General features: G+C 41.5%; 1 protein-coding gene across 1 annotated transcript; it reads left to right on the top strand.

Annotated features, from left to right (window-relative positions):
* Positions 1–13,476: 13,476 nt before the first annotated feature.
* LOC124686765 (protein MONOCULM 1-like) lies at positions 13,477–14,655 on the top strand. Its single transcript, XM_047220666.1, has one exon. It carries the CDS (start codon positions 13,477–13,479, stop codon positions 14,653–14,655), a length of 1,179 nt encoding a protein of 392 aa, XP_047076622.1.
* Positions 14,656–24,511: the final 9,856 nt, after the last annotated feature.

Consider the following 24,511-nt stretch of genomic DNA (forward strand, 5'->3'; position numbering starts at 1 on the left):
CCCAGAAGCATGGTTATCGCACAACAAGCAACTTAATAAGAGATAAAGTGCATAAGTACATATTCAATACCACAATAGTTTTTAAGCTATTTGTCCCATGAGCTATATATTGCAAAGGTGAATGATGAAATTTTAAAGGTAGCACTCAAGCAATTTACTTTGGAATGGCGGAGAAATACCATGTAGTAGGTAGGTATGGTGGACACAAATGGCATAGTGGTTGGCTCAAGTATTTGGGATGCATGAGAAGTATTCCCTCTCGATACAAGGTTTAGGCTAGCAAGGTTATTTGAAACAAACACAAGGATAAACGGTACAGCAAAACTCACATAAAAGACATATGGTAAACATTATAAGACTCCATACCGTCTTCCTTGTTGTTCAAAACTCAATACTAGATATTATCTAGACTCTAGAGAAACCAAATATGCAAACCAAATTAGCAAGCTCTAAGTATTTCTTCATTAATGGGTGCAAAATATATGATGTAAGAGCTTAAAGATGAGCACAACAATTGCCAAGTATCAAATTATCCAAGACATTTTAGAGTTACTACATGTAGCATTTTCCAATTCCAACCATATAACAATTTAACGAAGAAGAAACTTCGCCATGAATACTATGAGTAGAGCCTAAGGACATATTTGTCCATATGCTACAGCGGAGCGTGTCTCTCTCCCATAAAGTGAATGCTAGGATCCATTTTATTCAAACAAAACAAAAAACAAAAACAAACCGACGCTCCAAGCAAAGTACATAAGATGTGACGGAATAAAAATATAGTTTCAGGGGAGGAACCTGATAATGTTGTCGATGAAGAAGGGGATGCCTTGGGCATCCCCAAGCTTAGACGCTTGAGTCTTCTTATAATATGCAGGGGTGAACCACCGGGGCATCCCCAAGCTTAGAGCTTTCACTATCCTTGATCATATTGCATCATACTCCTCTCTTGATCCTTGAAAACTTCCTCCACACCAAACTCGAAACAACTCATTAGAGGGTTAGTGCATAATAAAAATTCACATGTTCAGAGGTGACACAATCATTCTTAACACTTCTGGACATTGCATAAAGCTACTGGACATTAATGGATCAAAGAAATTCATCCAACATAGCAAAAGAGGCAATGCGAAATAAAAGACAGAATCTGTCAAAACAGAACAGTCCGTAAAGATGGATTTTATTAGGCCACTAGACTTGCTCAAACGAAAATGCTAAAATTGAATGAAAGTTGCGTACATATCTGAGGATCATGCTCGTAAATTGGCTTAATTTTCTGAGCTACCTACAGGGAGATAGACCCAGATTCGTGACAACAAAGAAATGCTGGAACTGCGCAGTAATCCAAATCTAGTACTTACTTTTCTATCAAAGACTTTACTTGGCACAACAAAATATAAAACTAAGATAAGGAGAGGTTGCTAGAGTAGTAAACAACTTCCAAGACACAAATATAAAACAAAAATACTGTAGTAAAAACATGGGTTGTCTCCCATAAGCGCTTTTCTTTAACGCCTTTCAGCTAGGCGCAGAAAGTGTATCTCAGGTATTATCAAAGGGTGGTGCATTGGCATTACAACCAGGGGTGTTGGGAGTTTTCTCAACCATGCATTGTATATTATCTATGTAAGTTTCAGAGGCTCCCTTTTCATTAGTCTTAGGCTTGCTATTTTCATCAAACAAATTTTCAGGAACAAGTCAAGCATAATTATTTTCTAGAGCTTCATGTATTGCTAGGAGCTTACATGGTATTGGTGCTTTAATCTCCCCATCATCATTAGCATTATTAGTGTATTTTAGTCTATACATATCCATTTTTTTAAGTGTTCTTTTAAAGTCGGTATAAAAGCCAAGCCTCTTATGCTTAATAAAAACTTTTCTAGCTTCTATAGCTATATCTTCAAATTCTCGCACTAAGACTTTTAGAACAAAATCTCTCTTCTCTCCCCGCTCCATATCAGAAAGTGTAAGAAACATGTGTTGTATCATGGGGTTGAGACTAATAAATCTAGCTTCCATCATGCGTACCAAACAAATAGAGGCATCTTCATAAGTGGGGACAGCTTTTGCAAGTGGTATATCTTTAAGATCTTCATGCATACTAACATGGGTGAAAAATTCTTCTATGTTATCTCTTCCAATTATAGACCCTTGTCCCACAGGTATATCTTTTTCAGTAAAATTAAGAGGAAACATGTTGAAATAAGTAAAGTAAATGCAAGTAACTAATTTTTTTGTGTTTTTGATATAGCAAACAAGACAGTAAATAAAGTAAAACTATCAACTAAATTTTTTGTGTTTTGATATAAGGGCAGCAAACAAAGTAGTAAATAAAATAAAGCAAGACAAAAACAAAGTAAAGAGATTGAGAAGTGGAGACTCCCCTTGCAGCGTGTCTTGATCTCCCCGGCAACGGCGCCAGAAATTTGCTTGATGCGTGTAATTGACACGTCCGTTGGGAACCCCAAGAGGAAGGTGTGATGCGCACGGCGGCAAGTTTCCCTCGGTTAGAAACCAAGGTTTAATCGAACCAGTAGGAGTCAAGAAGCACGTTGAAGGTTGATGGCGGCGGGATGTAGTGCGGCGCAACACCAGAGATTCTGGCGCCAACGTGGAACCTGCACAACACAACCAAAGTACTTTGCCCCAACGAAACAGTGAGGTTGTCAATCTCACCGGCTTGCTGTAACAAAGGGTTAACCGTATTGTGTGGAAGATGATTGTTTGCGGAGAAAACAGTAAAACAAGTATTGCAGCAGATTTGTATTTCAGTATTAAAGAATGGACCGGGGTCCACGGTTCACTAGAGGTGTCTCTCCCATAAGATAAAAGCATGTTGGGTGAACAAATTACGGTCGGGCAATTGACAAATAGAGAGGGCATAACAATGCACATACATGTCATGATAAGTATAGTGAGATTTAATTGGGCATTACGACAAAGTACATAGACCGCCATCCAACTGCATCTATGCCTAAAAAGTCCACCTTCGAGGTTATCGTCCGAACCCCTTCCAAGTATTAAGTTCCAAAGCAACGAGACAATTGCATTAAGTATGGTGCGTAATGTAATCAACAACTACATCCTCGGACATAGCGCCAATGTTTTATCCCTAGTGGCAACAGCACAACACAACCTTAGAACTTTCTTTTACTGTCCCAGGTGTCAATGCAGGCATGAACCCACTATCGAGCATAAATACTCCCTCTTGGAGTTAAAAGCAAAAACTTGGCCAGAGCCTCTACTAGTAACGGAGAACATGCAAGATCATAAACAACACATATGTAATAACTTGATAATTAACATAACATGGTATTCTCTATCCATTGGATCCCGACAAACACAACATAGAGTATTACAAATAGATGATCTTGATCATGTTAGGCAGCTCACAAGATCCAACAATGAAGCACAATGAGGAGAAGACAACCATCTAGCTACTGCTATGGACCCATAGTCCAGGGGTGAACTACTCACTCATCACTCCGGAGGCGACCATGGCGGTGTAGAGTCCTCCGGGAGATGAATCCCCTCTCCGGCAGGGTGCCGGAGGAGATCTCCGAGAATCCCCCGAGATGGGATCGGCGGCGGCGGCGTCTCGGTAAGGTTTTCCGTATCGTGGTTTTTCGCCTCGGGGTTTTCGCGACGGAGGCTTTAAGTAGGCGGAAGGGCGAGTCGGGGGGCCGACGAGGGGCCCACACCACAGGGCGGCGCGGGCCCCCTTGGCCGCGCCGCCATGTGGTTTGGCCACCTCATGGCCCCACTTCGTATGCTCTTCGGTCTTCCGGAAGGTTCGTGGCGAAATAGGCCCCGGGTCTTCGTTTCGTCCAATTCCGAGGATATTTCGTTACTAGGATTTCCGAAACCAAAAACAACGAGAAAACGAGAACCGGCACTTCGGCATCTTGTTAATAGGTTAGTTCCAGAAAATGCACGAATATGACATAAAGTGTGCATAAAACATGTAGGTATCATCAATAATATGGCATAGAACATAAGAAATTATCGATACGTCGGAGACGTATCAGCAGGGTGCCGGGAAGAGCTTCAGAACCCCCCAAGATGGGTTCTGCGATGGCGGCCACGATGGAACTTTTCGTGGATGGAGGCTCGGGTATCCAGGGTTTTCCTGAGAAGATGTATAAATAGGCGGAGGATTTAGGTCGATGGGGTGCCTGGTGGGCCCATACCCCCTTGGCGCGGGCCAGGCCTAGGCCGCGCCACGGGGTGGTTTGGCCGCCCTGTGGCGCCTCTTCGACCACCCCCCCCCTCTGGACTTCGTCTTCGTTTCGGTAAAATATTGACTTCGGCTTTTGTTTCATCCAATTCCGAGAATATTTCCTGTACATAAATGCTAGGACACCTTCAAAGTTCAGAGGGTGACTAGATACAAGTACTTTAAGAACAAGCAATAGCACAATCATGAATCAATCAATAATAATTTTGGGACTATGCACATTGCACTAAGAATGACAACTATGCTCTCTTAATTGGTGCATAAAGTAGAAGATGAAGAATCAACATAATGTAAAAGAGAGACTCTTTGCAGAGTAAGCAAGATAAACAAGTTTTATAAACCTTCCAAAAAGTATGATACTTATTAGCTTTGAGCTCTCATTGCCCCTATCATAAGCATCTTGAATGGTTAAAGTTAATGTGAGTTAAAAATGAGCTATATGCTTGTAAATCACAAGTTGAAAATCTCATGCCCCTTTAATGTGAGTACCTAAACCTCATGCTACTCAATTCAGGTCTCAAATAAGTTATTGTCATTGTAAGTATACATGTATAATTGAGAACCGCCAACGGGGTACCTCTTGCCCGATGATATGGAGGTACTCTTGTGGAGCAATCCCATGCCAAAATGACAAGACAAACAGACGGTGAGCATCTCAGCAATTTTTTTATTTACTATGAGTATAGCTTTTTATTGCAAATGCTTCATAGAATGCTCACTATGATTTAGCTGTAAATTTCCACCATGAATGATGCATGGTTTAGATTATCGGCTTAGGTGTTTCTCTAACTCATATATAAACTCCACGGACTTATAAGTTTCCATTTCATTTCGCACCTCTAGGCATCCATAAACAAAAGAACATGACATCAACTAAATATAAGTGCAATGTCGAAAGTGTTCCCCATGAAATCATGGTTCTACTAACTCCCAACTCGTAATTTGCAAACACATAAACTTCATTATATAGGCACAATGATCAAGTTTATTAAGTGCAATAAAGTAAATGTTTCATCAAGTTTGTGAGAGCTTTACTAACTAATTTTCTCATACCAAAATTTAATTTGGAAGATAAATAAAAACATGATGAATTACTTGGAATAACAATAATGCTACTAGGTAGATATGGTGGACACAATTGACAAACTTTGTTTCATGGTGGTTGGATGCACGAGTAGAAATCATACTCAGCACAGGCGAAGGCTAGCAAAAGACTGGGAGCGGCCAACTAAGAGAGCAATAATGTTCATAATCATGCATAGCTACAAAACATTATCAATCAAAGCATAAAGTGATATTACAAGTCAAAACTAAATGATCATGGAGGCTTTAGTTGACTGGTTATAGTCATAACATGGTGTAAGCATGCACCAAGTTAACCCAATAAAGCATCAAAGGAGAATACCACAATATTATACTTTTATGATAGAAACAACACATGATTCTATCAATGACAGATTATGCACTCTCAGCCATTTGAGATAATTCATGCTACAACAGTAAATACTAAGCATATGAAAAGAATAACATCCAACATGACATGCCAAAGTCTATGCCACTGTCTAGACAAGCTCCTTTTTGCATCACTATAGTCATGGAATATTTTACTCGTATCCAACACCAATCAACTTATTTGAAATAGCTCCCAGAGATGAAATTAAAATTGACAAGAGAGATAATCATACACAAATAAACAATACTAACGTGCTCTGAACAAAATTTAAGTGAAAGAACAAGAGCTAAACGCAGTACCAGAAAACTAGAACACTCGCAGAACAATAACAGCGAAAACTAGAGCGTTCTATGCAATTAAAAAGGAGCGGGTCTTTCTCCAAAACAAATGTAACGGGATCCAACATATGCTACAGCAAACAAAACAAAATAAAAAACAAAAATAAAGACACTCCAAGAACAACACATAGCATATGAAGCAATAAAAATATAGCGTATAAAGAGATAACCTGTTGCTTTGTAGTTGAAGAGGGGATGCCTTGGGCATCCCCAAGATTTGACGCTTGTACCTCTTGGATATTTCTTGTGGTGCAGGGGCATACTCAAGCTCGAGGTTTTTTCTATTCTTCATCTTATCACAACATTCTTCTTTTCCTACACTTGAAAACTTTCTTCATACAAAACTTCACACAATTCTTTATTAGCAGCATTAGTACAATTAAAATAAACAAATCCACTTGGGTTCAGTACTAACATATATCAAACATCTATTAAATCATAAGATACTGTAGCAACCTTTCAAAAAGCTCTTTGATCAAAAGAACTAAAAAAGAAAGAGATTTAAGAGGCAAATGAAAATAGTGCAGAAATCTGTCAAAACAGAACAACAGGTAAAGATTGATTTTTTGAAAATCCTCTGTTGCTTATCTCGAAAAGTGGTCAACTAAGGAAAGTTAGATAATAACCTGGGGCATACGCATAAAAAAGGACAAATCAAAAATCCGCTATGTCTTTTTTACGAATTTTGATGATAACAACACAAAATCTATTTTCAGGACAGCAACTTCCCCAAATCTTACTTTCTTCCTATTAGAGGCTATTCTTGGCACAAAAACGAAATAAAAATGATAAGAAGAGATTATTATAGAGGTAATAACTTCCAAGACTCAACAAAAAGAAAAAAATATAGTAAATAAAACATGGGTTGTCTCCCATAAGCGCTTTTCTTTAACGCCTTTCAGCTAGACGCATGAAAAGTGCGAGCATCAAGTATTATCAAGTGAAAAAGCATGAACATCATAATTTGTTCTAATAATAGAGTCATAAGATTACTTCTTTCTCTTTATAGAGAAGTGTTCCATACCTTTCTTGAGTTGGAATTGATATTTGATAATCCCATCTCTCATATCAATAGCAGCACCAACAGTTCTAAGGAACGGTCTTCCCAAAATAATTAGACAAGAATCATTACATTCAATATCCAAAACAACAAAATCAACGGGTACCATGTTATTGTTAACCATAATAAGAACATTATCAATTTTTCCTAAAGGTTTCTTTGCAGTAATATCAACAAGATGAACATGTAAATAATATTTTTCCAACGGTAGAAATTCAAGCATATCATAGATTTTTCTATACAATTTTGTAGAAGGAGCGGAGACTTTTCCTACACCATTTATTTTACCATTAATAGTACAAGAGTGGCTAGAATTTGAAACTTCATTACTACTAGTGGTGGTGATGATACAAACTTTAGTCAAATTATTATTTCTAACAATTTCATCTTCTGTTTCCCACCTAGGATGCAATTCTGCTAACATCCTAATATTTTCAACAATTCTAACTTGAATGGCATTCAAGGTTTTACTTTCTTTAACATCATGAGGCAACACTTTTAATTTAAGAAAATCAACATCATGAGCAAGGCTGTCTACTTTAGAAGCAAGAATATCAATTTTGCCAAGCTTTTCCTCAACAGTTTTATTGAAAGCAGTTTGTTTACTAATAAATTCCTTTAGCATGACTTCAAGATCAGAGGGTGGACTTTTATTGTTGATGTAGGAATTACCATAAGAATTCCCATAAGCATTACCATTATTAGAAGGATATGGCCTATAATTGTTGCTACCAAAATTATTCCTATAAGCATTGTTGTTGAAATTGTTGTTTTTAATGAAATTCACATCAACATGCTCCTATTTAGCAACCAAAGAAGCTAACAGAATATTATTTGGATCAACATGAGCTTTACCATTAACAAGCATAAACATAATAGTATCAATCTTAGCACTCAAGGAGGAGGATTCTTCGACATAATTTACCCTCTTACCTTGTGGAACTCTCTCGATGTGCCATTCAGAATAATTTATCATCATATCATCAAGTAATTTAGTTGCATCCCCCAAAGTAGTGGACATAAAGGTACCTCCAGCAGCTGAATCCATGAGATTTCTTGAAGAAAAATTTAGTCCTACATAATTTTTTTTGGATGATCATCCAAATAGGCAATCCATGAGTGTGACAATTCTTTACCAAAGCTTTCATTCTTTCCCAAGCTTGAGCAACATGTTCGTTATCAAATTGTCTAAATTTCATTATGTCGCTTCTTAAAGATATAGTCTTAGCAGGAGGATAATATTTTCCAATAAAATCATCTTTGCATTTAACACAAGGAACAATACTATTTCTAGGCAAAGATAGCAACCAATCTTTAGCTCTACCTCTCAAAGAGAAAGGAAACAATTTAAGTTTAATAATGTCACCATCTATATCTTTATATTTTTTCATCTCACAAAGTTCAACAAAGTTATTAAGGTGAGAAGCGACATCTTCAGTACTAACACCAGAAAATTGCTCTTTCATAACAAGATTTAATAAAGCATGTTTACTTTCATAGAAAGCTGCTTCGGGAGCAGGTGGAGCAATATGTGTACAAATAAAATCATTGTTGTTGGTGCTATTAAAGTCACACAACTTAGTATTTTCAGCGGAACCCATTTTATCAAAATTAAAACTAAGCAACAGAAATAAGAGCTATAACAGAAACTATTTTTTTTGTGTTTTTGATACAAAGACAACTATAAAAGTAAACTAATTGTTTTGTGTTTTTGATATAATAAAGCAAAATAAACAAAATAAAGTAAACTAATCTAACTATAACGAAGTAAAGAGATTGGAGATGAGAGACTCCCCTTGCAGAAATACTCTTTCTCCCCGGCAGCGGCACCAGAAAAAGATCTTGATGGTGCTTATCGTTACGCCGACTTCACACTGTTGGGGAATCCCAAGAGGAAGGTATGATGAGCACAGTAACACGTTTTTCCCTCAGTAAGATACCAAGGTTTAATCGACCAGTATGAGAAAGGCATGACTTACTTCTTAAGGTGTTGCTAGCTGACGAGTGGTAGGGTGCACTACCGGCGTCAGCAACAATGTGGAGGTTGTCAATCTCACCGGTTTGTTGAACACGAAGGATTAGGCGTATCGAGTGGAAAGAGATGTTTGCAGAAAGTAAACAGAATAGGATTGCAGTTGAATTTATCAGTCAAGGAAACAAGACCGGCGTCCACAGTTCACTAGAGGTGTCTCTCCATAAAGATAAATAGCATGTTGGCTGAACAAATTATAGCTGGACAAGTGATAGAATATTGACAAATACATGACAAGATGATTACTATGAGATTTGATATGGGCATTACAACATAATACATAGACCGTAATCCAACTGCGTCTATGACTAATAATCCACCTTCCGGTTATCGTCCGAACCCCTTTCAGTATTAAGTTGCAAGCAACAGGCTATCATATTAAGGAATGTGTTTAAAGTAAACAATAGAATTACCCTAGGATAAAACATTGTTGTTTTCTCCCTAGTATCAACAATACGTCTACAATCTTAGAAGTTAATGTCACTCTCCCATAAAACTAGAGGCATGAACCTACTATCGAGCATAAATACCCCCTCTTGGAGTCACAAGTGTCCACTTCGCCAGAGTTTCTACTAGCAACAGACAACATGCAAGATCACAAATAACATATGACATGAATATATAATCAATCTCAACATAGTATACAATATTCATCGGATCCCAACAAACACAACATGTAGGATTACATAAAGATGATCTTGATCATGTAGGGCATCTCACAAGATCTATACATGAAGCACAAAGTGGAGAAGACAACCATCTAGCTACTGCTATGGACCCATAGTCCAGGGATGAACTACTCACACATCACTTCGGAGGCGGGCATGGCAATGTAGATGCCTCCGGCGATGATTTCCCCCTCCGGCAGGGTGCCGGGAAGAGCTTCAGAACCCCTCGAGATGGGTTCTACGATGGCGGCCGCGACGTAACTTTTCGTGGATGGAGGCTCGGGTATCCAGGGTTTTCCCGAGAAGATGTATAAATAGGCAGAGGATTTAAGTCGGTGGGGTGCCTGGTGGGCCCAGACCCCCCCTTAGCGTGGGCCAGGCCTAGGCTGCGCCATGGGGTGGTTTGGCCGCCCTGTGGCGCCTATTCGACCCCCCTCTGTACTTCGTCTTCATTTCGGTAAATATTGACTTCGGTTTTTTGTTTCGTCCAATTTCGAGAATATTTCCTGCACAACTTTTCCTAAATACAAAAATAGCAGAAAAGGGGGAACTAGCACTGTGGCATTTTGTTAATAGATTAGTAACGAAAATCATGTAAAAGTGCAACGAAGTGTAAGCAAAACATATATGAATTGGTGTAAAATAAGCATGTAGCATCAAAAATTATAGATACGTTTGAGACGTATCAGTGCACTGGGTGCTCGCAAGGGATAGAAGGTGGGCTGTAGCTTGCTATAGGTCAAGCGGGGTGGCACCTCTGCGTGTCCGAGCCGCAGTGCTAGCTTTTGGAGTGGAGCGAGCGCCGGGAGCGTGCGAGAGCCGACATGCCAGCAATCTAGCCATTTGCATCCAAACACACATGCCGACCCTTTGCAGCTCCCACCGTCGTCTGCGACTCGCCTTGCCACGCACGATGGTTCCGTACGTTGAAACCACCTGTAGCTCGTACCAATGCCGTGGATACCATTTGAGCGTCACCCTTATTGTCGGTCGCAACTCTCTTTACCGCCGCCACTCACCATCTCGCCAGACACAACTCGTCAACATGTAGCCAAGAACACCTCGCTCCACCCGCACGCAAGGTGTTCGGCCATTTTCCCGGTAGGTATTTTTATTTTTAATTTGTGTCTAGGTAAAATTTGATGGAATGTTTCATAAATTGATTAGCTATGCCGATGAATCAGAGCATCATAGGATCCTAGCTTGTATTGTAGTTTTGCAAGCGGAGATGAATGCCCCTACCCGACACGGAGGTTCAAAGTGTGGGTTGAGTACCAACAAGAATGGTCAAATGGCTATGGTTCATGTGATGCTATTCAATGACTATTTTTTGACAACCCAAGACATGATCCGGTTCAATTTCGACGGAGCCTAGGAGGAAGAAGGATGTGTTCATGCGTCTTGTGTGTGGTGTGATGGGGTATGATAACTACTTCCAATTGAAGACATATTGCACCAGACATATTGGCTTGTCATCTTCACAAATGCACTGCTTCTATGAGATGTCTTAGATGTGTATTTGCTACATATATACAGGATGACTACCTTCGCATGACTAAGTACACATGCATTGAAGCCATGTACAAGTTTTGTGCAACAATGGTGAAGGTGTTTGGACTGACCTATTTGAGAGCACCAAATGCAGCAAACACAATTGGCTCATGCAAGTTGGTGCAACGAGAGGATTTTCCAGGATGCTTTGAGGCATCAATGTCATGCATTGTGAATGAAAGGATTGTTCTTTCACTTGACAAGGGTTGTATAAAGTCATGTTGGAGCATGAAGTGTCATACTTGAATTTGTGGTAGATTATGACCTATGGAACTAGCACTTTTTTGGTATGATAAGATTTGATAATGGCATCAACGTGCTACAACCTCTCCAAAGTTTATGGGACTTGTTGAAGGCCAAACTCCGGAGTGCAACTATGGGATTAATGGTCACCAATACATCAAAGTATACTACATAGCTGATGGCATCTATCCAAAATGGTCGAATAAATCTTACTTCTCTTCACAACAAAAGAGTTGTAGGAAGGATGTGGTACGAGCATTTGGTGTGCTCCAAGATTATTGTGCTATTATCGAGTACCTTTCCCATACATGATCGCTATATCAGATGTGGGAGGTCATGAATGCTTTTGTTATTATGCACAACATGCTCGTGGAGCGTGAGCGAGATGTTGGTGTAGTGTTTGATGAACCCTATGACTACCAAAGCCCTGTTGCCAAGCCACAACAGGTGTCTGCCGATTTTGATCAATTTGTTGACATGCATAAAAAATCGTGACAAAAGGTTGTTCATCAGCAACTGTAAGATGATATATGTGGGCTTGATGCTATGTCAAGAACTAGAATAAACCACTATGTACTTACTTAGGAATTCATGCCAAATATCACCATCACTAGGTCAAGAACTAGGACAAACCACTCACATCAATCATTCTAGTAAGTATTGTTCATCAGCAACTGCAAGATTCAAAGAATTGTTGTACTTCCTCCGTCCTAAAAAAAGGATGTTGCATATTTTCTATATTTGGATGTATCTATACACTAAATCGCATTTAGATACACCTAAATTTAGATAAACCCGTGACATCCTTTTTAGGACGGATGGAGTAGGATATTTGGAGGAGATCATTAGGAATTCTCCCCATTATGGTTGTTTAATTTACATGGTTGGAATCCATAAAATATTTTCCTAAAAAACCCTCCATAGAAAGTACTTACTAGATTTTTTTTCATATGGGTATGACAAACTTTTTAATGAAGTTCTTGTAGTTCTCTAACAATATGTGATTCAAAGGACATGTCACTAAATCTCTGCAAATCAAAGAGGCTCTTAAGCTAGCTCATGTGACCCGACAATTGTAATCACTAGCAAATATATTTGTCAAAAAGAACCAAGAGGGGCAGTTAATGGGATGATAAAAGCGATTCACCTTAATTCATGGCAAATAACAATGAATTTTGACGTCTTCGGAATTGCAAGCTCCCCAAAAAGTGTCCATGACCTTTATATCCGACAGTTGTACATAAGAAAAATCAAGAAGAAGCTTACAAACTGACTGTTTTAAAAGTACACCAATACAGTTCATACGGTTGATCGGCGAGGTACCCAACCGAACGACCACTACTCTAGCAGAATGTTTTTATTCCTCTATTTTGTACGTGTAATTCTATCATATTCGTTTGCCTTTTCCCATTCCACTGTCCAAAAAGCCTAAACTACACCTGCTAGCTAGTACAATTTGTTTAATCTGGGGATTAAAAATTAAGATCCCCTAACCTATAATATCTCCCAAACACACACGCGAAAAGAGAGAGAAGAGCATCTTGACCATTCCCCCCACCAAAGTCCACGGGATAAAAGACAACAAAATGCAAAGTTGCACACCTTGCCGGGAAAATCACCATGCCACCTTTTCTCGCCTCTCTCCTCCTAGATCCTAGAGAGAGAAAGGCACCTCAAACCTCTCTCTAGAGAGCTGCTCTATTGCATAGTCTACTAGTGGAAGGGAACGCCTGTAGTGTGTGTGCGTGTGGCAGATGATCGATCATGTCCCTCTGTCACCCGAGCAGCTGCGGCAGCACCAGCAAGCTCACAAGATGCCGCGGTCACCTCCGCCTCCGCGCTATTAAGCGGCCCGAGCCATGCCCTGCGCCCAGTGCCTGCTGCTTCTGACGCCATGCTCGAACCACCCGAGCCCGACGACGACGCCGCCCCACCGCCATCGCGAACGCTGGCCGCCGCTTCGCCAAGAGGGCTCGTCCTCGCTTGCGCTGGCCTGTTGCATCGCGGGGACCTCGAGGGGGCACGGCGCATAGCGGGCGCCGTGCTCTCCAGTGCCGACCCCCGGGGCGACGCGGCCGACCGGCTCGCGCACCACTTCGCCCGAGCGCTAGTTCTACGGGCCGACGAGGGACACGGCGGCGGCGCGCCAGCGGTCGTTGGCGCGGGGCCGGCCTCGTCCACGGCGTACCTGGCGTACAACAAGATCGCGCCTTTCCTGCGGTTCGCGCACCTGACGGCCAACCAGGCGATCCTAGAGGCCGCCGCCGCCGCCCGGCGCGTGCACATCGTGGACCTCGACGCTGCGCACGGCGTGCAGTGGCCGCCGCTCCTGCAGGCCATCTGCGACCGCGCCGACGCCAACCTCGGCCCGCCCGAGGTCAGGATCACCGGCGCCGGGCCCGACCGCGACGTGCTACTCCGCACCGGCGACCGCCTCCGCGCCTTCGCCAGCTCCCTCAACCTCCCATTCCGCTTCCACCCGCTACTTCTGCCTTGCACGGGCCAGCTCGCGGCCGACCCGGCCACTGGCCTTGAGCTGCACCCGGACGAGACGCTGGCCGTCAACTGCGTGTCGTTCCTCCACAGGCTCTCACGGGACGGCGAGCTCGCCGCGTTCTTGAGGTGGGTCCGTTCGATGAACCCCGCCGTGGTGACCGTCGCTGAGAGGGAAGGAAGCGCAGGTGGGAGAGACGACGACGACGACCTGCCGCGGCGAGTGGCCGCGGCAATGGATTTCTACTCGGCGGTGTTCGACGCGCTGGAGGCCACGGTGCCGCCGGGCAGCGCGGAACGGCTGTCAGTGGAGCAGGAGATCCTCGGCACGGAGATCGACGCGGTGGTGGCCGGCCCCGGCGGCGGCGGCGGCCGGCCCCGCGGCTTCGAGGAGTGGGCGGCGGCCGCGCACGCCGCGGGGCTCTCGCCGCAGCCGGCGAGCACGTTTGCGGCCGCACAGGCGAGGCTGCTGCTACGCCTGCACTACCCGTCGGAGGGGTATGCGGCGGAGGAGGCCGGCGGCGCGTGCTTTCTTGGCTGGCAGACGCGGACGCTCATGTCCGTCTCGTCGTGGCACTAGCAATGCAAGTGACCCATCCGTGCTGTTCCACCATGGGTGCTTCATTGATTGCTTCTTGCTCCCAAGATAGCTACTCCATCGCATTGCCGCAACAACCCTGATGAGCAAGAATATCGGTTTTGCTGAGGTTTCAGAGAGAGGGAATGAAGAATGGGGATGTGCATGCATGCATGGAAGAAACGACCTACTGGAGCTATGATGATCGAGAGAAGTGAAGATCGAGGAAGGCGAAGATGAATTGAAGAGGAGAAGGCTGTGTGTGCTCCACGGATACGTTGCATGACAAGGCGCCAATCGCCATTGGAAGATCTCGGAGAAGATCTTTGGCATTCAACTTGGTAAACCTTCTACCACCACTACTATACTTGATTATTTCTTCTTTGCTTTACATGATTACATCTTCAACTCTCTTTCTTTACTTCTACTTTGTTCAACTTCCCCTCTAAAATTAATAGTGGGGGAGTTGTTATAGATTGCCACAACTTAAAATTTGTTTTGGATTTTCTCCAATGTGCAAATCTGGCTACTGTTTTTTGTACGAAGCTGTAAGTAAATAATTCTTAGAAATACTGTGAAACTACCTTTTATGAAAATCTAATGACACGATTCTAATCTAGCAAACTTTTTTTTTGAGGGGAAACTTATTTTTTATTAATTAAATAGTGACCAAAGATGTGTTAGTTCGTCTTCAAACTCTTTAGGGCATCATACACTTTGGACCAGAGATAACATTTTAATTTGATGCATATCTACATTAATCTCTCACGATTGTTATGCTAATTAATGACCAGAAGGATATGCATGCCCTTGTCTTGCAAAAAAATTAGGCCGAGCTACACACAGAATCGATCTGTTCAACAACATGTAATGAGGATGATCTTGTGGATTGAGTTCATTTTTTAATTTATCCCTGCATTTCACTTGCTCCCCTTGGTGTTTGATCTGGTTGTTTCATTGTCTGTATTATAACTAATCATGCTTTCTGGCCGCCACTAGCCATAAACTAATCCCATTTGGGTAGCCTTCCCTTTTTTATTTTAATTATTATAGGTAATGATCTTCAGACTCTTGTGTGTTACGAAAGGCCGGTGCATAAGTACACCATTAGTTAATTATAGTATTAATACATGAAGCTCCCAATATGTATATATACTCCTTAGCTAGCTAGTTTTTCTCTAATTTGTACTGTTTTTCCAATAAGAAAAACAAAGAGTGAATTTAGCAAATGGGTTTTTCTGATAAAACCCGCAAGAGAAGTTGATCCCTTTTAATGAAAACCTAGGTGCAGCTTACTGATAGTTTACCTTACTTTTTTAGGAATTAATTTACCATTATATGCATAGTTTTGTGAAATTTACCTCAATTCCTCAAAGATAAGCGGAAATAATTTAGTCTCCTAGATTCTGCCCAAGGAGAATGGTTTGTAGACATAGTTCAGTGGTCTAAAACCCAGGAATGCTGGTATGCTGTCCCATGGGATAGCATATGGGAAGGGCAGCATGCATGATCCCCATGCATCAACTCATGACATTCCTATTTCCTGGACCCCTGTCCCCTCAAAACAGAATCATGGGATTTCTCAACACTAGGCACCCCTTTAGGTGGCAAAAAACCAATCCTTAAACCTCTCTGTTGAGTTGCCTCCCTAGATATGTGAACATGGATCATTTTCCTTTGGGATATGTGGACCCGTGTGTTCTCTCTTTCTCTCTCTCTTGATTGCCTTGCATTGCATTGGGATCTAAGCATGCAGGCCTTCTTAATTAGTTCCTCTAGAGAGCCATGTCATGCACTCATGGAGTTAGGATTACTTGATTCCTTCGCCCATTGTCTTCCATTTTTCTTGCATCATTGTATTTTTTTATATTCAGAAAGTTCTTTTGTTTCACTATTTGTAGTTTCACCCTGTCCTTTTGCAGTATGTGAAAAGGAAGAATTTGTTCTTTCATTAATTGAATAGATACTCCTATTGAGATATAGAACATATAATTGGAATCAGTAAAAAAAATTCTAAAAGATATTGCACTTGTCCTAGATTAATAGAAACTCCTTTTATAAAAAAAATACTATTGTTGTTGTCCTAGCAGACTAAAGAAAGCCCTAATAACCATGATTTCTTTCAATGTTTTTGTAGATTCATGCATGCTAGTGGCAAATTTATTTTTGTGGTTATGATAGTTATTTAGACTATTGTCTAACCTGGATTATGTTTAGTCCTTACCGACAAATCTAATGTTGTGTTTGGTTGAGGTCACGAAGTGGAACGCAATGAAATGGTTCTGCACCCTAGTAATTTCATAAATTCAGAGATTCGATTTTTGGTCATTATTTTGGCCTTTGAATTCGTAGCATGACTCATGCTGATAAGTCATCATCATTTAGAGACGTTTCATATGTACGCATATATCTCTATCATGGTCAAATTTTATATTGATACCCGAAAAAAGAAGCGCATAACAGAATTATAGTTGATTGTAGCCTTCCGTCAGGGTCACTTTTAGCTACTTTTAGAGCATCAGCAGCCTAGCTTTCTAACATAACCATAGCTGATTACTACCTGAATGTCATGGTTTCTTTGTATCTGCTGATTTTGTCCAATGAGATAATCTAATCCATTAGCCTGATGCGCCAGTCCACTGTACTACCGAGTACTGACATCATTTCAGTCTGGGCATTTTTATCTTGAATCACATAAGCAAATATCACATGGATGTTTCTCTTCTACCGTCTGTGCATAGTATTCTACTCCCTTCTTTCACTAATAATTCTATATGCATATGTATTTTTAGTTATGTGACAAAGAAATTATATTAGTGCACACTTCATTAGAAACCATCATGTTCGTTGGATTTAGCAGAGCTTTCATTTCCACGTTTGACTATCCTGTCACATTTTTCCTCCAAAGTTATGCGTTTGAGACATGGGAATTTTCACAGGAATCTCCCAGGATAGTTGTACTATTATATAGTGAAATCACAGTACTCCAAGTAGTAATTATAAACTCATTCATTTATTATATTACTTGGAAATGTGTCGTATGTATTTCTACTTTTATAAATAAGTAATGTTTTGACAATGGGCATATAGTCCAATACGCATTTTCAGCCATTGCCTATCCTATGAATATGATTTTAGAGGTTTCCCTATCAGTACTGTAATACAAAACTATATAACCACGGCTTTGAGGCAAATTATATTTCATAACAAAAATAATATACTTTATCACCTGATGAACTTGTATATTGATAGCCACAGTTAAGTATGGTGAAGTTGTTAGTTAATCTTGACAGTGTAGATATTACAAATAATGACTTGGTAAACATTAATTTTGCAGGCAGAGGTACAAAATCATGTTGAGTTTCCGAGCCATTCGTGCTGACAAGAAGCTAACCATGCATCACATGATCAGATCATGCAAGGTCAATACGGGAACTCAAAATTCATAGAGCTCCGTGGACTGTCTATGCATAGGATGGACAAGCAGCCTATGATGTCATCAAACAAACTATGCTAATTAAGAGGAACTGGAATTTAAATTGGTTCTTGTTGGTATCATGGGAATGATCTTATCAGGATGGAACTAATATCCCAATTTGTTCTAAGGGAACGTTTATTACTCCCCTCGTTTCCTTTTATAAGACGTTTGAGGTCTTTTAAGGTCTTTTATACATTCACTCATTTTAGTTTGTATCTAGTCTATTTTTGTGTGTAGGTTCACTCGTTTTGGTTCATATCTTGTCGACTTTTAAAAATCTAAAATATCTTATATTAGTGAACAGAGGGTGTACATGTTTTTCTTTAAATAGGCCGTTTGGTTTCAAGGATTATATGCACAGGTATTCTGGAGGATTCTTGTGCCGTGCAACGATGGAGCACCAACAAGGATGATTCAGCTGTTTTGGTGGTCGTTTTCTTCCTCTTTGGTGGTTCTCTAAATCAGCAACAAGAAAATTAGTTTACAAAATATAGCGTTGTTTAAAAATATAATAATGCAAGAACATGAAGTAAAAATCAAAAAGGTAATTGCACCAATTATTACATGAATTCTAAGTTTGAATTCTAAGTAGCTTATTCTCACAGTAGCCTTAGCTTGGAAATTACAACAAAGAAAAAGGGAAAAGATGCAAAATCTAGTGCTTCTGCATCAAAAAGTTAATTGCAACTAGTTCTGAAATTTTCAATTAGTTTACACTAAAACATGTTGCTATACTACATGCTTTCTTCTTTGCATAGGAAAAGTTTGGAGGGCACAAGTAGTAACAAGGGGAAAAAAGGCTAAATGTGAATCTGGAGGATCAAAGAGGTATTGTTTCTATTTCAATTCACACTTTCAGCCCTATAATTGCTCTCAAATGACCAATGTTGCACATGCTTAACTACAGATCAGGAACATGCTCAAATCAACTTGTGTCGCTTTCCATTGAGCAAAATAACAAAGAGCATGCTACAAAAATTCTGGTGCCATTTGATAGCCCAGCAATGGGTACAAGAAGCAAAAGAATTAACACTGCTAGCCCTGCAATGAGCACAAGAAGCAAAACAAGGCTAAGCTTGTGATTCTTAAATGTGGAGCCTTTTGTATGGAATTGTAATTTGTGCACTTGTACTGTGACATCTTTTGTGAACTTGGCATCATGTATGTGACCATGCGTGTGATGCATATGTCCCCTGGCGGTGATATCTATGGATTTCTATAGTTTTAGAACTGGTACATGTTGTGTTTGCCATTATATATATATATATATATATATATATATATATATATATATATATATATATATATATATATATATATGAACTGTTTATGGCATCTAGTTACAACGAAAGTTCTGTCAAAATTTTGAATTTCTTAAAATCTGATCAAATATTGCAGCAGGGGCAAAAGTGTCATCTTAGACATGTACTTAACACTGTTAGTGCTTGAATTGTACTAGGGCCAAATAAGGAACCAACCAAACTTTGCTTGTCATAAAAGGAAGAATTTTTTTGCCAGGCCAAAAAAGGAAGGCAAATTTCAGCCAAGGCCAAATAAGGAATTCTCTCAATATAATTTCCCGGTGATGCATACAAAATGCTTACATGAACTTTGCAGTTTATTGTGTCAAAATCATTATTATTATGCAAATTTATTATATTTATTGGAACTAACCTATTAATAGTTTCAAAATTGCACAAGTTTTTGTTTTAAACTTTGTTGTGTAGAAAATAGGCAAATATGGAAGGAAACCGATCATTATGGTGAAATCAGGAGTTCTTGAAATTTGTTCCTACATGATATTTTTAAAGGTCGCCCCAAAAAACCCGAAGATGGCCTCAAACGTAAAAAGTCTTAGAGATATAAGTTGTGAAGAATTTCCAGAGATTTCGTTTAACATAAAGAACGCCCCAAACGGAGTTCGTATGCAAAATCGGAGCCCGTTTTACTGAAACCCGAAAATTGGTGACATGATTGACACAAACTCTTGACATACTTGGTGGATTCAGCCAAGAGACGACTTTATGGACTCATAAAGGACAGAGGGGAGTCCTAAGAAGGTTCTAGAGGTGCCCAATAGTCCTTGGATCAAAGGGGCATCCATCCTATGGATAAGATTGCATATCTACCTCTATATATTGAGAGGGACCCCTATTTTGGAGGCATCCATCCATTGTGATGAAAATCCTCCTCCTTGGCAGCCGCCAAGGAGTGGGAAAACCTCCTCCACACCAGAACCAAGTCCAAAGAAGAAGAAGGGTGTAAGGCTATTTTACCCTTATCCATTATTTTGGTAACAATGACACCGTGCTAAGAGTATTTGGTCTAATACATGTCTATGAGATTATTCCCAGGTATTAGCCAAATAGGCATAATGGTGTATCAATGGAACAAGAAGGTAAAGGGGGACCCCCTACTTCGACAAAAATGAAGAAGGCCTCTTCAGCACCTGGCCGGCCATAGGCCCGGTCAGACCGGCCCTAGCACCGGCCATCCCGGCACCGACCGGCCCCTGGACTGGTGCCAACCGGGGCCATGTACTGTAAGACACAGAAGGGTCCCGGTCATGGCCCGGTCTGGACCGGCCTGGTCCGGTCACCCGCTCGGTCGGACCGGGCTGTGGACCGGACGCCCCGGCGCCAACCGGCTCCTGCTCTGGTGACATCCGGAGGCAATGTACTGCGCGACAAATCCTACCCCGGTCAAGGCCCGGTCTCAGCTCCGGTTTGGACCAGACGGTCCGGTCCCAGGCCCGGTCTGACCGCCCCCTGTGCCGGACTGCCCGGTCCCAGGCCCGGTTGACCGGGTTCCTCGAAGAAAATGCCGAGGTGTCAAGTTGCAATGGCCAGATTTCAAGTGACACTATAAAAACCCCTTCTCCTACCTCTGAACAGTCAGGCACTACACTACAAGCTGTTCTTGAGCTCTCTCTCTCACACTCCATTGTTAGAAACACCAAAAGCCTCAGATCTCCCTCCTCCTCCACCCAAACTTAAATCCCTCCGCAGAAAAGATAGAGGAGGCCCCGATCTACCGTGTTACCAAGCCAAATCTTGTTCCCCCTTGTATTCATCAAGATACTTGCTCTATAGGGTTCATTGGAAACCCTAGGGGGCAATAGAGGTCCGGAAGCATCAAGGCTGTGGATTTGCTCCTCATAAGATTGTGAAGGTTTGGAGGCTACCTCAAAGTCTACCACAAGTGAGTGAGCTATTCCTTCGTGGGATAGGCTCCGGAGAATAGGGTGATCCTTCGTGGCGTTGGGGAATCCTTTGTGGGACCTCCACCCCTCCAAACGTGACGTACCTTCTTGCAAAGGAAGGGAACACGAGAATAAACCCTCGTCTCCGCGTGTTATCGGTTATCTCTAACCGAACTCCTTACTTGTGATATAATTGCATGTGAGAGCCTTCGTGCTTGAGTTACTTGTATCTTCATATAGGTTACCTCACCTAGTTTGCATTAGACTCACCTTTATATTCCGCAAAGCCTAATATTGCAAAGAAAGAATTAAAATTTGTAGAAACCTATTCACCCCCCTCTAGGTTTACCATCTCTGAACTTTCAATTGGTATCAGAGCCTGGACTCTTTTTAAGGGCTTCACAGCCTTAAGAGTGAGATGGATAAACTATTCGAGGGTCTGGATGAAAATTCTATCCTTTCGGTTAAGGAGATGAAATCCAGATTCTTGGCATATGATGCTGAGAAAAATTTGAAGGAGGATCAAAAGCCAAATGGCACAAATGAGTGTCACGCTTAAGAACCTGACTAGTGGGACTTCTAGTGGGGCTTCGGTCCCTCCGGAAGGTTTCCATGAAGTCAATCTTGATTATCCCAAAAACACTTCACCCATGCCTCATATAAACCATAGTGGGAATGTTCCCCATTTTGATGGAACTCACTTTCCTTTTTGAAAATCCTCTATGGAGTCTCATATTCGCAGCTGCAGCATGGAGTTGTGGGAGATCATTGTTGATGGATACCGGAAGCCACAAGATCCCATTCGGTTGACCTCCACCGAATTCTACAACCGTCAACTCAATGCTTCTGCACGTGACAAGATTAGGAGTGGCATCAACCGCAAGCTCCTTGATCAAGTCAATGACATTGACTCCGCTAAAGAGTTGTGCGATCGGATTGTAGTACTACAAGAGGGAACCAATCTGATCCAAGCAGCTCTCTATGAGTCAGCAAAGACAGAAGCAACTATGTTCATGATTAGAGAAGGAGAATATGTGGCCGATGCCTATGGAAGGCTTGGTGCTCTTAGAGTGAAGGTCAAGGGCCTTGGTTGTGAAAGATACAACGATGGTTTCGAGATGAATGAAGAATTAATAAAGTCCAAGGTCATTGCCATGATTGCAGTCAAGCAAAAGGATACCAACCTTGCACTTAACTTGCAAATACTTACCAAGCAAGCTGATCTGAATGCAGATGATTTAGTCTCCTATGTGGCAGCCAATGACAATATGGCCAAGATAGGAGAAAGGCTCATGGCGATGAACCGTGTTGATGAATCCTCACACAACCTTGCCTTGGAGGCTAGAGCAGATCAAGAAAGAGAAGAAGTCTATGAAATTGAAGAAGATGAAGAGATGACATCAACTAGTGACATCGCGACAGACTTTGCCTTCTTTGCCAAGAAGTACAAGGCAAAGTTTCCAATGTTCCTCAATGAGAAGAAGAAGAGAACGTGCTACAACTGTGATGAAGATGGTCACTTTGCAAATGAGTGCCCTTATGAGAAAAGGGTAGACAAGCCAAAGTTTGTCAAAGGAGTCAAGCCAAGATTGAAGCCAAACCTAATCAATGATCGATACAATAAGAACAAGGGAAGAGCCTTTGTTGGGGCTGAGTACACTTCCGATGAAGAAGAAGATGATGAGGAGAGGGAGGCTGGAGTGGCTGGTTTGGCTTTCTACAAACCCGGGTCACTCTTCACATATGATTACTCCAAGGATTACTCCACGAAGAATGATGTTGGCTCTTCCTTCATGGCAAGAACAACTCATGATGATGACTCTGATGACTCTCCCCCTTCTACGACCGTCAGCTCTTGTCTAATGGCAAGAGAAACAAAGGTAATGGAATCCCCACCTTCCCTATCTAGTGTTCTTGATGATGAAACTGAAAATCAAGAAGAGTTAGCTATGCTTAAGGAACTTTACAAAGTAAGATGCACTCTTCGTGGTTATGCTCTTGTCAAGTTTGATTTCTTGATGGACTCCCTCAAAGAAAAGGACGAGTCCATTGAGGAATTAGAATATCATTTGAATGATAAAGAATGGAGATTCAATCTCCTAAGACAAGAGCTAAAAACCGAAAGGTGCATATCTCACGGCCTTAAGCAACAAATTGAAACTTTTGAACTAGATAAAGTTAAGGATCTTGAACTAAGAAAGGGCTCAATTGTTGACCCAAGAGCTCAATGCTTCAAAGAAGGAGCTTGAAGTTGCTCATGCTTCTCTCACTAGGGATCTTGACCACCTTGAAAAGGCTAACAAGCTTGTTAAGGATGAGCTCAAGAAACTTGGAGAGAACCATGACCTACTCCAAGAAACCTACAAGAAGGATCTTGGATCAATGAATGATCCCATTATTGTTGAAAAAGATGCTAGTTCCTCCACCTCATTTACTTATGAGCATGCTAAACTTGTTGCGGAACATGTTCGCTTACAAGAGGAACTATCTTTGCATGTTGAGACCAATACATACCTTGAATCCTTGGTGACCAAATATGGTCTCAACTATCATCCTAATGAATCGGCTTGTGAGCAAGCAATTATTCTTGAGGAAAATTCTAGGTTGACAAAGGAACTAGCCAAGTTCACCACCGCCAAGAAGAAGATGGGATTGGATGACCTTTTGAGTAAGCAAAGGTCAAACAATCAAAATCATGGACTTGGGTATGCTCCCAAGCCCTACAAGAAGAACAACTACAAGAAGGAGAAACCTGCTCAAGAGAAGAACAAGAAGGTCACTGATACGTCTCCAACGTATCGATAATTTCTTATGTTCCATGCCACATTATTGATGTTATCTACATGTTTTATGCACACTTTATGTCATATTCGTGCATTTTGTGGAACTAACCTATTAACAAGATGCCGAAAGGCCGCTTGTCGTTTTCTCGCTGTTTTTGGTTCCAGTAAAGGCTCGTTCGGGCAATATTCTCGGAATTGGACGAAATCAACGCCAAACCTCCTATTTTTCCCGGAAGGCTCCGAACACCGAAGAAGAGTCGAGAGGGGCCGTGGGGCCCCACACCATAGGGCCGCGCGGGCTGGCCTCCGGCCGCGCCGGCCTAGGGTGAGGCCACCCCTGCCGACCCTCCTCGCGCCGCCTCTTCGCCTATATAACCCCTTTCGACCTAAAAACAC

The sequence above is a fragment of the Lolium rigidum genome, chromosome 2 (genome assembly GCF_022539505.1).
Source record: "Lolium rigidum isolate FL_2022 chromosome 2, APGP_CSIRO_Lrig_0.1, whole genome shotgun sequence".
Taxonomy (NCBI): Eukaryota; Viridiplantae; Streptophyta; class Magnoliopsida; order Poales; family Poaceae; genus Lolium; species Lolium rigidum.